At 51.3% G+C, this 15,733-nt stretch overlaps 2 protein-coding genes and 1 long non-coding RNA gene across 4 annotated transcripts in view; 1 reads left to right on the forward strand and 2 right to left on the reverse strand.

Moving 5' to 3' along the window:
* On the reverse strand, positions 1 to 7,559 carry Dhh (desert hedgehog signaling molecule). Its single transcript, XM_031355116.1, has 3 exons — positions 6,993 to 7,559; positions 3,685 to 3,946; positions 1 to 3,440 (listed from the first exon to the last, which is right to left on the reverse strand). Exons 1-3 carry the CDS (start codon positions 7,293 to 7,295, stop codon positions 2,815 to 2,817), a joined length of 1,191 nt encoding a protein of 396 aa, XP_031210976.1. The 5' UTR covers positions 7,296 to 7,559; the 3' UTR covers positions 1 to 2,814.
* Positions 3,048 to 10,817, forward strand: LOC116079238. The gene is made up of 3 exons (XR_004113838.1): positions 3,048 to 3,482; positions 5,405 to 5,563; positions 10,567 to 10,817. It is a non-coding gene; the product is annotated as an uncharacterized LOC116079238 (long non-coding RNA).
* A 3,527-nt stretch (positions 10,818 to 14,344) lies between these two features.
* Lmbr1l (limb development membrane protein 1 like) overlaps positions 14,345 to 15,733 on the reverse strand; it is a 14,198-nt gene continuing 12,809 nt past the window's right edge. For both annotated transcript variants that reach the window (XM_031355133.1, XM_031355143.1), the window contains exons 16-17: positions 15,115 to 15,276; positions 14,345 to 14,936 (exon numbers count right to left, since the gene is read on the reverse strand). In XM_031355133.1, coding sequence (XP_031210993.1) covers positions 14,869 to 14,936; positions 15,115 to 15,276 — 230 coding nt within the window. In that variant the 3' untranslated portion in view covers positions 14,345 to 14,868. The remainder of the gene's footprint in view (positions 14,937 to 15,114; positions 15,277 to 15,733) is intronic.

The raw sequence follows: 15,733 nt of genomic DNA on the forward strand, positions 1-15,733 counted from the left end.
TCTGATTTTAAATAATAAGATTTATTTGCGGCAGGGCCTTACTAAGTATCCTGGGCTGCCCTTGCACTCAAGACAGCCCTCCTTTTCGCGCCCAGCTTGAAAAACAAAACAAAACTCAGCCCTGAAAAGCGTACCCTGGCAGTACTTTTAGTGGAGTAGTAGAAATGAACTAGACAGCAGAGAGCAGCAAAGGCAGGGAGAAAGGAATGCTAGGCCTAGATGACGACTGCTCAGTTCCTGGGTTGAAAAGAGTTGAAGCAGCTGGAAGGTGCCCACCTGCCTCAAGTGCACGCACGGTGCACATTCCTGCGTGCAGGCAAAGTGTGAGTTTTACATAGCTGGGAGGGGCTTCAGGAAGACAAGATTAAAGGGAGGGGCCTCAAGGGGACAGGATGAGGGGAGGGGCCTCATGGGGGACAGAATGAGAGGAGGGGCCTCATGGGGACAGGATGAGAGGAGGAGTCTCAAGGGGGACAGAATGAGAGGAGGGGCCTTTAGGGATAAAGTTGGAGAGAGAGGTGAGCCTCAAACCCAGAAAGTAACCTATAGGATGTGATTTAATGAAAGCCAATGAATTCTTCTCCCCAAATATATTACATAGGCATTTGAGTGGTACTGGGGATTGACACTGGGGCTCTGGGCACACTGGGCTAATGCTGGACTACTCGAGCTACATTCCCAGCCAGCCGTTGTGGTTTTCTGGTTAAAGCCCTTCGTTTCAGCAGGTTAGATACAGGTAGTAAGTACTTGGCGAAGGTAGTCGACACAGATTGCCCAGCTTCTCAGACTGTTCATCACCTGGGTGATAAAACAAAAGGTACCAGGATCTAAGAGATGAGGAGAAGAGTGGGGGAAGAAAGTAGGAAAGACTATTGTTCGAGCCGCGTCTCTGAGGCAGGGGGAAGGCTGGGTGGCAACAGGTCTTTGGTATCTGCAGACTTGGACACTGGTGACTAGAGGAGCTTTATCGGGGAGTATGTGGAGCTTTATTTGCCATTGTCTTGTGACCACAGGATTTGAGAGCCACCAGAGTGAGGGAGACTCTGCACCAGAGTCTCTGGAGCTTCCAAGAGCCCCAGAGCTGAACTAGGCACAAGGGATTGAGAGAAACTCACGCAGCAGGTTCCTTACCAGCTCCTGACACCGTGGCACCGTGCTAAAAGTTAACACAAGCCACATATGTGAGTTCTGCCCTCTGGGTCAGTTCCTATGAGTAAGTCTGGTGCAGCACACAATACATTTCCCTTTGATGCAGAGAAAACCTAAGGAAAGCACGTGTCCCCAGGCTTAGAATTCTCTCCAATGCCACCAGAGGGCAACGTATCTACACTGTGGACTTGGTTGGCTTGGAAGCTCAGAGCAGAGGCAGTCATCCTTGCTGTTGCAGCAGGCTTGGGCCCAGTTCCTGGAGGTACCACCCACCCCTGATTACCCTCAGATCCTGCTGCTGCATACCCACTCCCAGGACAGTCCTACATGCCCATCCATCCCTAGCTCAGAGACATCAGTCTACCTGCATTTCAGTGGTCTGCAATGTTGGAGTCCAAAAATTCCCCCCCAAACCCAGAGAAACCAGAGAAGCCCAGCCAGTAACAAGAGACAAGGAAGGAAGGGTGGATGGATGGGGAACCAGCATCCACTGGACTGAAGGAGGAAACTCACAACGTCATACTAGAACTTGACAGAGGAGGCCTTTTCCCTCAGATACACCCAAACCAAAACCTGTTCCCTGTGGGTCATGAAAAATTATTCCCTCCAGCTTCTCTGTCTCTCTGTCTCTGTCTCTGTTTCTCTGTGTGTGTGTGGTTAGCCTTGAATTCATGATCCTCCTGTTCTACCCTTCTCCATCTTCAAAGTGTTGAGATTACAAGCATGTACTCCTGTAATCTGACCACCATTCCTGATCACTGTAGGATCTTTATTTTGGCCACAAATGTGTGGCAGACTGTAAGGAACACCCATGGTTCATCAGTCGGCTTACCGAAATCCCAGAGAATAATCAGACCATTTCAGTAGGCAGCATGACCGCTGGGCTGATCCACAGCCTTACAGGGATAGGCCAGAATAGCTAACAACAGAAGACTCCAAATGGGTTGAGCGTCAGTCAATCTTCCTGCTCCCTCGGTAAGTCCCACCCCCACTCAAAGTTGGTTTGCATCCTCATAAGTGAAGTTCTGGTCCCGGCTAGGGGTGGAACCAGTACCTTATAAAGGGCAGGACACTGCTGGTCTCTTGCTGACAGGTCGGGACACCCTGTGCAGCAAGGGACTTTGGAAGTTCCCGCAGAGGAAGGAGGGTAAATTGGAAGTAAGGCGTGGACTCAGATTAGTCCCTCTTCTCCTCCTCTTTGGAGGTGAATCACCGAGTGAAGGTAGTTTCCAATAAGCCTTCCCTTTATTAACCCGCCTGCAGGGAAAAGTGAGAATGTGAGCCGTCAGGTTGGTTGGCTGGGTCAGACAGTGTTAAAGCCCTGCTCCAGGCCCTCACTTTGGTGGGCTGGGCAAGCAGGCCATCATATTACAAATTATAAATAGAAAATAAAATTATCCGGTGCGACTGGGGAAGACGCAAACAAAGTCCCATTAAAGAGTTAAAGAGTGCCTACCTGCAAGCCCCATTAACAAGGACTGGCACCACTCCTCTCAGGTAAAAGTTGCCTAAACCAAAAAGTTCCTAGCACAGTCCACCTTTTTCTCTCTCTTTCTCACCCCCTCTCCTAATCAGCATCCCATGCTGCCATCATCCCCAGATCTCAGCTAGCAGGTCTCGGGGCTTCAGTTTTGTGCAGAGCCTGGAGGACTTGTCCTTGGAAGCTCAGCCCATTAACTCCTCCGCCAAGCGGTAAAGAAGGCGAGAGTACCAATGCATGCCAGTCGGCTGGACTGCACCCCCGGGGAGCAGCGCCCCGAGCGCGTGCAGCAGCCGCAAAGGGGCGAAGGCGCGGTGGGCCCACTGGTGACTCTCTAGAACCGCGTAGCAGGAGGCGAGGACGTCGTTGACCAGCAGCGTCCCGTGCGCCGTGAGCGGTGCGAACACGCCCACGGCTTCCTCGCGCGCCACGCGGGCCACGCGGGCCGGCCGCAGCGCGTCCCCGCCGGGAGCCAGCACCGAGTCGCCAGCGCGTAAGCGGCGCGCGAACACCGGTGCGAAGTCACCTGGAGCGGGCGCTGGCCCGCGGGCGGCGAACACCAGATGCCAGGGTGTGAGCAACAGTTTGCGCGGAGGCCGCTCGGTCTCCACAGCCACGAACGAGGCGCGGCGCTGCAGGTCCCGGTCCAGGAAGAGCAGGACTGGCGTGGGTACCACTCGGCCCGCTGCATCAGCGGCCAGTACCCAGTCACCACGGTGGAGTTCCCTCAGCCCTTTCCGTTCGCCGCTCCGCAAGCGCACCGTGGCATTTCCCGGAAAGCAGCCTCCGGCTCGGACCGCCAGTGAGTTATCTGCAATCAGAAAAAGGATTAAGTCCAGATCGGCCAGTGCAAGTACGCTCTCGAAAATGTGGGTCAAGCCCAGCGTAGATCTCACCAGCCCCGGGACAGTTTGATTTCCCAAGGGCTCTAGCCCCACTATGAGTGGAAATGGAAGTGTTTTACAACACTAATGCCTGTTTGGACTCCCTTAGGGTAGCAAGAAGGCTATGGTAGAGCCCCCTTTAGATGGACCACCATCTGGCCTCTACTGTACCAGCTTTAACCGACACGTGGATGTGGTTGCGGGACTCGTAGTAGACCCAGTCGAAGCCGGCTTCCACTGCCAGGCGCGCCAACAAACCATACTTATTACGGTCACGGTCAGACGTGGTGATGTCCAAGGCACGGCCTTCGTAGTGTAGTGAGTCCTGTGCGTGGTGACCGTCCTCGTCCCAGCCTTCAGTCACACGTAGGCGTACTCCGGGCCACATGTTCATCACCGCGATGGCTAGAGCATTCACCCGCTCTTTGCAACGCTAATGGGGGGGGGTGGATAAAGAAGCGGGTTTCCCACTATTCCCACCACCCCCAGGCCAGGATGAGGAAGGCGAGGCAGAAGGGACCATTAAAGCATCTTTATTCCCTGGATCCACTTCACTATCTCCTAGCGTTTGGGAGTCCTGGGGAAAAGAGGATATGAATAGGAGCAGTCACCAATCTGAACTCCCTTGGCTGGGCATGCTTGAGAACCAAACCACGAGGGTAGCCAGTCTAAGGTTGAGAGGGGGTGTGCATACCTAGTTATTCCCCCATTTTCAGGGCTCGCCCCTCACCCCTATTTGTTCCATGACCTCATCCCAGAGAAAGAACCGTAGAAGAGAGGGAGAATGGAAGTTTGGCTAGGGAGGGCCTGGCTCCCCGAATCGAGCCCTATTTGAGCTTGACCCCCGCCCCGGGCCCCAGCTGCCCTCCCTCTGTCTGATTCATCTTTTGTTTGGTTGCCTTCCCTGGCACAGGGCATCGCTTCCTTCCTTCCTTCCTTCCTTCCTCCTCCTCCTCCTTTCAGCCTCTAGCATTAACCCATTGGAGGTCTGGGTGCGCCCCTACAGGGGTGCCCAAGAGGAGCCGCGTGGGATCAAGGCTATTGGAAAAAGGCTTGGGCGGCGGGGGCTGCACGAAGCACAATGGCCATTCTCCGGGATGACTTAACTAAGCGAGAATCTCGGGCCGAGGCCGGGAACGCGTCGGGAGAAGCGGACTCAGCAGCTACGGCTACAAAGACGCTTTTCAGCCGCCCCGGCTCCGGGAGAGGAAAGGGCAGAGCGCCGCGCCCTACATCCCCGCTCCCGCCCGCCAGGTCCCCTCCCCCAGCGTGGCCAGCCTGCCACTGTGTCCGTCCCGAGAGCCTCCATCTCTCCCGTCTCTGTTCCAGAATCATCCCTGAAAGGCGTGGGAGCAGCAGCACCTGAGAATGGAGCTGCCCTGGCGTGGAGCTGCCCCCACTTTCCCGCTCAGGGTGGGAGTGGAGGAAAAGGAGCCACAGCCGCAGGCCTGCACCCCCGGGGGAGGGAGGCCACAGTTATCTTGGCTGCTCCGGTCTGGGAGTTGAAGACCTTGGCGCGCCAGAGCTCGGGACACTGCGGTAGCGAGAGCGCAGGAGGACCGGCAGAGAACAACTTTTTTGTTTGTCTCTTTTTGTCTCTCACCTCGAACGTGATTGCTAGAGGGACATTTGCCCCTAGCCTTCTTTCTAGTCAACTTCACCTCTGCCGAGGCACTGGACAAGTGGTAGCTCTTTCTAACTTTGTGTCGTTTTGTCCCCTAAGAAGGCCCTGACCTGCGGGGGCAGTAGCCCAGTACAGAGCCAACTCAATGGAGTCCTTTTGCAGTCAGAGTGTGGGAGATAAGCAGGACTGGGTGTGTGCGTTGGGGTGGGGTGGGGGTTTCCCAGGCCCTTGGAGGCCTCCTAAGCATGTTCTGTACCTCTACTGCAGGTTTCAGCTAGAGGCAAGGACCGCAATGCCCCACGACCAAGGAGAGGAAGGGATGGCCCTTCCCAATTTACTGGAAAGTGGGTGGCTTCATCACTGGAGCAAGAAGGAATTCTGGACTTGGAGTGACTGGTTCTCACCTTTAATCGCAGCAATCAGGAGGTAGAGGCAGAAGGATTTCTATGAGTGCTACCTAGCAAGTTCTAGGCCTGTTGGCTATGTAGTGTCTCAATAAATAAGTAAGGAAAGGAAGAAAGAAAAAGAAAAAAGAAAGAAAGAAAGAAAGAAAGAAAGAGTGAGCCAGGCAGTGGTAGGTAGCACATGCCTTTATTCCCAGCACTTGGGAGACAGAGGCAGGCAGATTTCTGAGTTCAAAGCCAGCCTGGTCTACAGAGTGAGTTCCAGGACAGCGGGAGCTATACACAGAAACCTTGGGGGTGGGGGGAGAGAAAAAGAAAAAAAAGAAAAAAGAAAGAAAGAAAGGAAGGAAGAAATTCTTTCTCCCCTGTACAGGTTTTCCTAAGCACCGTAACCTGGAAAACTATGGCAGTTAGTCAGAGGAAATCCGTCCTCCCTCCACTACCCCCCCCCACACACATTTAGGTGGTGTAATGGAAAGTATATAGGACTGAGAACCAGGCGCCCTGAACCTAGTCTCAGCCATGCTACTATTTGGCTATGAGGCCTTGATGAAATTGCTTTTCCTCCTGAAGCTCAGCTCTCAGATATAAAATGAGGGGTGGAGAGGAGAAAGAAGTCCCCTGAATTTTCTCTCAGCCACCCTGCCACATCTGGGCTCTTCTCTTCCAAGCCATGGCCCGCTGCTTGGTTCAGTGTGTGCTCCAGAGTGGTAGTTGAATTTTAATTATTTATTCAAAGCAAAGTCCTCAAGCTAAGCTGAGTTTAGATGGCCCAGAAACCCTTGATTCTCAGGTGTGCCCATCTGTTTCAAGGATTGTTTTTTTTTTTTTTTTTTTTTTCACAAAGTCGGTTGTTTAGACCCTAGTATATAGGTCTGTACTGGTCAACGACACCTCTCCCCATACAAAGGACAATTCTTGACCATCCCATTCTCAGGTAGATCGTCTGGTAACCTGATTCTTGCCCATCTCTTTCCCAGTCCCCTTCTTTTTGGCTCATAGAACTTTTGGACATCAGGCCAAGAGCCAGGCTAAGTGTAAAGCCTTATGTAGGCTACCTATCCTGGCCAGCTCCTGGCCCCCAGCTCACCCCAGCCCTTCCTGCCTGGCTCGGTGACTGACCCCCGGTCCACGCCTCAGCCATTTCCCGTCTCGCCTGCCGCCATCCTCCTTTCCCCGCCCTCGCCCCAGCCTCTCCCAGATTCACTCTCACTAGGCAGTTCCTCCTCCCCTCCCCATGCCAGCCTCTCTCCCCGTTTGGATGCCTCCAACCCACTATCCAGCCACCAGGCTATTTGCTTTCCTGAAGGATGTGGTGGAGATCTCGCTTTATTTTAGTTTAGTTTAGGGTCTCTGGGGATGAAGGGCTAGTTCATCCTCCAGGGCTGTGGCAGGAAAATTGAAGAGCTGGTGGTTATGTATTAGAGCAGGTGGGGAGAAACTCTCCTTACCTCTGTCATCAGGCGGTCAGCGCCGCTGTTCTCCTCATCCTTGAAGATTATGTCGGGGTTGTAGTTGGGTACGAGGTCCCGGAAGCGCTCCGACCCCCTTGTGACCCTCCCCTCCGCTGGACCACTCGCGCCCAGGGTCCGCTCGGGCATACTAGGCACAAACTGCTTGTACAGCAGAGGCACAAGTTGCTTGCGCACATAACGCCGCCGGCCAACCGGTCCTCGGCCCGGCCCGCAGCTCTGGACAGACAGTGCCAGGAGTGCCAAGCAGCACAGGGGCAACAGACTGGCGGGCAGAGCCATGGTGCAGTGGACTCGGGTGGAAAGGGAGCGTTTGTCCTCACTGGCTCTCCTGTCAGTTGGGCATCTCCGCAGGAGCTAGAGAGCACCGCAGATAGAGAAGGTCCCAGAGTACCTGGAGCGCTGTGGCTCCGAACACTCGGCAGCCGCTAACTCTGCCTACATGCCCTGGGGAACCTGGAACCTACTACTGATAGACTACCATTACAGGGCAGGTGGGTCGAGGGTGAGTGCCAGCCCAGCCGGTCTCTGCTGCCGGGCTCCCGGGCTCCCAGAAACGCCCTGACTCCGCCTTAAGTGGTCCCTGGCCCCGCCCCCCGCCCTTTCCCAGGGCTGTCCCGCCCCCTCCCACCCGGGCGGGGGATCTAGCGGTCACCACTGTTCCGTTACTCCACTGAAGTGTGTCCCATCCTGGAAACCATGCAGGCACCTGCTTAGGAAATCCCTGAAGCTTTACAGTCCTGGCTGCCTGGATAAGCATCCTTCTACCTCCGAGTCTAAATTAGGCACCAAACTGTCTTCCTGGGCACTAGTCTTTGCTACCCTAAAGTCTACCCTGGCAGGCCATGCCCTCTGCTGTCCTCCAGGAAGTCTGAGTTCCAAGGCCATCCAAGCCCTTTGGGCAAGCCATCAAAGCTTCCCTTCTCCGTGCTCTTCCTCAAGTCTCCCCGGTTTCTCACCACACTCATCCATAACCCAGGCTGGATCCCAGAGGATCATTTTTCTTTGTGGTTTTATATCTTCTTGGGAACAGAGCCTGACACTCACAATCCAGTTTGGAACTTTTTTTTTTTTTTTTTTTTACTACTGTGTCTGTGTATGTCGTGTGTGTGCAGGCACATGCCGGAGGTCAGAGGACTTTTGGGAGTCGGCTTGCTCCTTCCATGGTGGGTTCTAGGGATTGAACTCAGGTTAACCAGGCTTGTGTGGTTGTGTGGCAAGTGCTTTCACCTGCTGATCTACCTTACCAGGCCAGGGCTTTCCAAGTCGTATGTCCTCTCAAATGGCTGCCAGGTACCCAAGGGCCACTTTTTATCCCTCCTCTCCTTTTTTGACAGAATCTAATGTCGCTCCAGCTCAGTCTCAGACTCTTTCACAGAAAAGGCTGACCTTGAGTGTGTTCTCCTCTGGCTTCTAGCTTCCCAGCACTGAGATTAGTCATCTATTGCCACACCAGGTTTATGTGGTGCTGGGATCAAAACCAGGACCTCCAGGGCCTGAGAGACAGTTCAATGGTTAAGAGCACTGGTTGCTTTTCCAGAGGACCTGAGTTAGATTCATAGCACCCACATTCTTTCTGTAACTCCATTTCCAGGGGCATCCAATGCTCTCTTCTGGTCTCCTTGGGAAACAGGCATGCAATTGGTGCACAGATATATATATGCATGCAAGCAAAGCACTCATACATCTAAAATAAAATGTTAGGACTTATGTGGTGCTTTAATTTCAGGGCTTGGAGAGCAGGGGCAGGCAGATCTCTGTGAGTTTAAGGCCAGCCTGGTCTACAAAGTGAGTTACAGAACAGCCAAGGTGACACAGAGAGACAACAACAAAACAAAACAAAACAAAACAAAAGTAAAAAAACAAAAACCGGGGGCTGGTGAGATGGCTCAGCGGTTAAGAGCACTGACTGCTCTTCCAGAGCTCCTGAGTTCAAATCCCAGCAACCACATGGTGGCTCACAACCATCCATAATGAGATCTGATGCCCTCTTCTGGTGTGTCTTAGGACAGCTACAGTGTACTTACATATAATAATAAATCTTAAAAAAATAAATAAGTATATAAATTAATTAAAAATGAAATAAAAAAACCAGGATTTCAGGGTTGGTGAGATAGCTCAGCGGTTAAGAGCACTGACTGCTCTTCCGAAGGTCCCGAGTTCAAACCACATGGTGGCTCACAACCACTTGTAATGAGATCTGGTGCCTTCTTCTGGTGTGTCTGAAGACAGCTACAGTGTACTTATTTATAATAATAAATAAATCTTTGGGCTGGAGTGAGCGGGGCCAGAGCAAGCAGAGGTCCTGAGTTCAATTCCCAGCAACCACATGAAGGCTCACAACCATCTGTATATCTACAGTGTACTCACATACATAAAATAAATAAATCTTTAAATAAAATAAAATAAAAACCAGGATTTCAGACATGCCAAGCAAGCACACAACTGATCTTTATGTATTGAGCAGCACCTCCATTTGCCTTTGATGGAGACAGTCGCTGGTAGCCCAGCTGGCCTCAGACTTGCTGTGCTGATTGCTGGCATTTCAAGCATGTACTTCACCCAGCGCATCATTTTCTGGGTGAGTTGTCATTTGAAAGCTGCTGAAGGGCAGTGGACACCTAAGGTCCTGGTCTGTAAAGGACAGTTCTTTTCACCTTCCATCTCCTACATCCTCCCTCTGGACCACGGAATCAAATCCCCCAGGCCTCACTGCAGAGACACTTAACCCATCAGTTCCTAGCTAGCTTTAAGTCAGTTCCTCTAAGGGGAGTATAGTGGAGAACATGAGGTACCAGAAGCCACTTGGGGAGGGAAGGTTTCAGCTCATGTGTCCCAATCAGTCTGTTCATGAAGGGACATCAGGACAAGATCATCAGGAGGAGGACTAGAGAGATGGCTCAGCCGTTAAGAGCACTGGCTGCTCTTTCCCGGAGGACCCAGGTTCTGTTCCCGTCTCCCTCGTGGTTCACAACCATCTGCAACTCCAGTTCCAGGGGGGTCTGACAACTTTCTGTGTTTCTGGGGGACCACGCACACACATGGTAAATATACATACATGCCCATAAAGCTCTCACATACATAAGAAACACAAAAGTCCAAAGTAAAAGCCTTAAGCCAGGAAGCTGGAGGAAGGGCCTGACACAGAAGCTGCAGAGGAACGCAGGCTTGCTCAGCCTGTTTTCTTTTGCAACCCAGGACCACCTGCCTCAGGGGTGGTACCACCCACAGTGGGCTGGGCCACCCACATCAGTTATTAAAGGAAGTGTTCTGGGGGATGGCGAGATGGCTCAGCAGTTAAGAGCACTGACTGCTCCTCCAAAGGTCCTGAGTTCAAATCCCAGCAACCACATGGTGGCTCACAGCCATCCATAATGAGATCTGATGCCCTCTTCTGGAGTGTCTGAAGACAGCTACAGTGTACTTAGATATAATAATAAATAAATAAATAAGAAAGAAAGAAAAAAAGAAAGAAAGAAAGTGTTCTGCAGATCTGCCTACAGGTCAATCTTATGGAGGCATTTTCTCAAGTAAGATTCTCCTTTCCCCACAGATGCCTAGATTTGTTTCAAGTCACCAAAAAGCAACTATGATGATAACAAACCCTGCTTGCTATTGTGAAGGTGAAGAGATGGATCAGTTGCTTTCCCAAAGGACCGAGGCTTGATTGCCAGCACCCACTCTGCAGATGATCCATGTTTCCAATACCAGGGGATCCAACACCTTCTTCTGGCCCCCACAGGCACTGAACTCACATGGCACACAGACATACATTCAGGCAAGAAACTCATATACACAAATAAAAACAAAATCTAAGTTTTAAAGCCAATTCAAAATTTAACCACAAGTTATTGAAGAGACATCCCAGTAAGAATTGTACTCTGGGGCTGGAGAGATGGCTCAGTGGGTAAGAGCACTGAATGCTCTTCTGAAGGTCCTGAGCCAATCCCAGCACCCACATGGTGGCTCACAACCACTCCTAATGAGATCTGACGCCCTCTTCTGGTGCATCTGAAGTCAGCTACAGTGTAGTTATATATAATAATAAATCTTTGGGTTTGAGGGAGTGGAGTTGACTGGACCAAGCAGGGTTGACCGGAGTGAGCAGAGGTCCTAAAAATTCAATTCCCAACAACTACATGAAGGCTCACAACCATCTGTATAACTACAGTGTACTTACAAAAGAGTCTACTCTGCTCTTACAGAAAACCCACGTGTGTCTTCCCGCTCACAACTGACTGTAACTTGGCTCTAGGGATCCCAACACACATCTTCTGGCACCCATGAGCATGTGTACACACACAGACACACATGACACACACAGGCACACATGAGTAAATAATAAAGTAAATCTTTTTTTGTTTGTTTTTTGCTTTTCGAGACAGGGTTTCTCTGTGTAGCCCTAGCTGTCCTGGAACTCACTCTGTAGACCAGGCTGGCCTTTAACTCAGAAATCCGCCTGCCTCTGCCCTCTGCCTCCCAAATGCTGAGTTTAAAGGTGTGCACCACCACTGCCCAGCCAAATCTTTTTTTTTTTAAGACTATCTTTTTTTTTTTATCTTTACTTATATGAGTATGCTGTCACTGTCTCCAGACACACCAGAAGGGAGCATCAGATCCCAGATCCCATTACAGATGGTTGCGAGTCACCATATGGTTGCTGGGGATTGAACTCAGGGCCTCTGGAGGAGCAGTTGGTGCTCTTAACCGCTGAGCCATCTCTCCAGCCCATAAAGTAAATGTTCAGGGCTAGGGAGAAGGCCGCTCTGTTAGCAGCACTTGCTGTTAATGCAGTAAGACCTGTGTTTGAAGCTGGGCAGTGGTGGTGCACACCTTTAAACTCAGCACTTGGGAGGCAGAGGCAGGTGGATTTCTGAGTTCGAGGCCAGCCTGGTCTACAAAGTTGAGTTCCAGGACAGCTAGGGCTACACAGAGAAAAAAACCCTGTCTCGAAGAAAGAAAAAAAAAAAAAGACCTGTGTTTGGCTCTTGGTAATTCACTTGGTGATTCACAACTCTCTGTAATTCCAATTCCAAAGAACAGGATGCCCTCTCCTGGACCCTAGGAGGCACCAGGCATGCACATGGTACATAGAACATTCATGCAAAGACACTCATACGTGAAAACTAAAAAACTTTTTTTTTTTTAATTTTATTTTACATATGAGTGCTCTATCTGCATGTACACCTGCTTACCAGAAGAAGGCGTCATATTACAGATGGTTGTGAGCCACCATGTGGTTGCTGGGATTTGGCCTCAGGACCTCTGGAAGGGTAGTGTGCTCTTAACAGCTGAGCTGTATATCTCCAGCCCCTAAAAAACAAATCTTTTTTAAAAAAAGTTTTGACGCTGAGTGGTGGTGGAGCACACCTTTAATCCCAGCACTTGGGAGGCAGAGGCAGGTGGATTTCTGAGTTCGAGGCCAGCCTGGTCTACAGAGTGAGTTCCAGGACAGCCAGGGCTATACAGAGAAACCCTGTCTCAGAAAAACAAAAAACAAAACAAAACAAAAAAGTTTTGACAGGGTCTATGTAGCCCTGACTGTCCTGGATCTGGCTATGTAGACTAGGCTAACCTCAAACTCACAGAGAACTACCTGCCTCTGTCTCCTGAGTGCTGAAATTAAAGGTGTGTAGTACACAACTGGCCAAAGGTTTTGTTTTGTTTGCATGGTGTTGCAGAATGTTCAATCCCTAGCGCTCAGGAGATAAAGACTGAGGCTGGTAGACCTCTGTGACTTGGAGGCCAGCCTAGTCTGGTTTACATAGAGTTCTAGGCCAGCCGACCCTACTAGGCTACGTAATGGGACTGTCTCAAAGCGAAACAAGGCTGGGGGCATGGCTCAGTATGTAAAGCACTTGCTACCAAGCCTGACAACCTGAGTGCAATCTGAACCCATGTGGTAAAAGAGCAGAAACAAGTTGTTCTCTGATCTCTACACACACACACACACACACACACACACACACACACACACACTCATAAAATTAAAAACAAAACCCATCCCCGATGTCTCGTTGTCGGGCAGCAATGAACTGCCCCAGCTCCACCATGGTATTGGAAGATCTGCACCTTTCAGACAAAGCAGCTTTCAGCACGGTTTATCGTGCATTTCCAAGGCCGTCTAGTCTAGCTTAAAGTAATGCACTTGGCAAGTATTTGTGGAATCTACACTTTTTTTGTATTCCATGTTTGCCCTCCCTCACCCAGTTCCAAGGCTAGAACTCAGTAACTGTATGAACTAGAACAAAAATCAGAGGGGGAAAACCTTCTGATGTCTGTCTTCCAATACAAGGAAATGATCTGGGATGCGGGAAGGCAGCTCCGTGGTACTGAGGCTGCCTAACAAGCATAGGTCCTGGGTTTGACACCACCAGACCCAGGATTGCAAAGGCCAGTGGGGCCAGCTCAGCAGGCAGAGGCATTGAGTGCGATTTCCCAGAATCCACAAAATGGAAGAAGAGTTATCTTATGAACTCCACACATATACACCTTCATATTTCCCTGACATCAATAGTTAAATTTTTAAGAATTCTAGGCCCAGATGTGGCCTTTAATCCTAGCACTAAACAGACAGAGACATGTGGATTTTGGGGAGTTCAAGGCCAGCCGGATCCACAGAATGAGTTTCAGGACAGCAAGGGGCTACATAGTGAGACCCTGGGTCAAAAACAAAAACAAAACAGAACAAACACCAGTAATTCTAAACAGCTCTGAGGGAAATGGTGGCCTCTGAAACTGTACAATGTACAGTCGTAGAGTTGTACAGCTTTGTTCCTTCCTCAGCACAGGAGGACATCAAGGAACTGACAGTCTACACAGCTGGACTCAGGTTCTTCTCTGAGGTAGGAATAGAACACCGCCAGCCAGACACCTTTATAGCCAACTGCTGCCTCTGCCTGTTGGGAGGTCAGGGCTGCAGGTGGGCAGGGGGATGGCATCTTAGATGTGTGCACATGCCCTTCTACCCCAATTCCCGAGTAGAGGGGAGTCCAGAAGCCTAGCCAGCTTCTGGGGGAGGCGGGGGTACTGAGCACAAGGGCTCACCACGTAACCATGGCTGACCTGTAACGTGCAATGTAGACTAGGCTGGCTTCAAAAGAATCATACACCCACTGCCTGCCTCTGCTTCGAGTTCCACAGTGAGGGGTGAAGGTAGGACACTCTAAGCAAAGCTGTGGGAAGTGGCAGCCAGCCCTCTGCAGAACTGTCTGGGCTGACACCAGATCAACAGCCCCACAGACTCTGGGATGCCCACAGAGGGGAAGGAATGGATGGGAATGACTCTGGACTAGTTGCAATAAGGTACTCAAAGAGACACAGACAGGCCATTTACAAAAAAACCAAGAAAACCCTGGGATCAACTTTATTGCTGATGGGTGCAGCCTCTTCCTCCCAGCACCCTTGGTCTCTCCAGTGGTCCAAAGCTCTCCACAGGATAGCACAGTGCTTCGGCTCTTCTGGGCCAGAGGCAAGACAGACAATCTGTCTCCAGAACCTACCCCTGGTCCAGTACCCCCAACTCCCACCCACCCTATTGCACATCAAATCATGTAAACATGGCTTCAGGCATGGCCTGGAACAGGATTGAGGCAGATAGATGTGTAAATGTATTTGGGACCAGGAACTAGAGTGAGTCCCCCAGCTCCACCGGATGCTGAGACCACAGCTACATCTGAAAAGGCAGGAGGCCAGCCGGGTCCCAAACTCTGGCTCAGATTAAGCAACAGTGCAGATGGTCCATCCCCTCGGTCACCTACTCCCTCATATTCCAGGACCTGAGGTCCAGCCACCCAGGGCTCGCCTCCAGGCCTAGGCAGTGCCCAGCTTTCTCCTTCTCAGCCCCCAGCTGAGCTCACTGATGCTGCTTCTTCCTAGAACCCCGAGGAAAACCAGAGACAGGCAGTGGCAATCTGTCCAGCCCTGGAAAAAAGAAGGTAGGCGGTGAGAAGGGGCACAGGTCAGCTCCTCAGAGGGGAGGCGACAGACTAGAACAATGGGTGAAAGAGATGGGTAAACAGGCAGCACACCCTCTTCCCTGCTGGGGTCACCCCTGGTTCAGAACGAACTGCCCCACAGCCCATGCTCCACAAGCCCTTACCAAAGGCTCGAATCAGCTCAGCCCTCACGGCTGCAGTGAAGGTCTTCACCAGACAGAGTGTAGTGAGGCCAGCGAAGGCTGCATTGTAGAGGAACACGATGTAGAAATTGCCCAGCCAGTTGAAGCGTCCAAAGTCACCAAGCAAGTCAAATCGGGTCAGCCCTGAAGTAAAAAGTGACAATCAGAAGGCGGAATCCCCCAGCCCTCTCCTCAGAGGACACCAACTTTCTGCTGCCTCCTAGTGGGCACGACTGAACACCACAGTGGCTTCCTAGCGTGTGCTGTGCATGCCTCAGAGTCCAGATCAGGACTACTGGATGTATTAGTGGCTGAGTTTGCTGCTGTTCCTCCTCCCACAGACTTGTTTGCATCTTTTCCTTCAGCAGGGCTGCCTCTAGCCTCGAGTATCTCTAGGTTCCCAGGACTGTAAGTGGTTCCTGCCTAGGAAGCCACCAGTTGACCATTAAGTTCCCACTGTGCACAGCAGAGCAGATAGCCATCACAAGGCTTCTATCCCAGTCCCACTGTGCACAGCAGAGCAGATAGCCATTACACGGCTTCCTATCCCAGTCCCACTCAGGTACAGCAGAGCACATAGCCATCACAAGGCTTCTATCCC

The sequence above is a fragment of the Mastomys coucha genome, unplaced genomic scaffold, assembly GCF_008632895.1.
Source record: "Mastomys coucha isolate ucsf_1 unplaced genomic scaffold, UCSF_Mcou_1 pScaffold11, whole genome shotgun sequence".
In the NCBI taxonomy this organism is placed as follows: domain Eukaryota; kingdom Metazoa; phylum Chordata; class Mammalia; order Rodentia; family Muridae; genus Mastomys; species Mastomys coucha.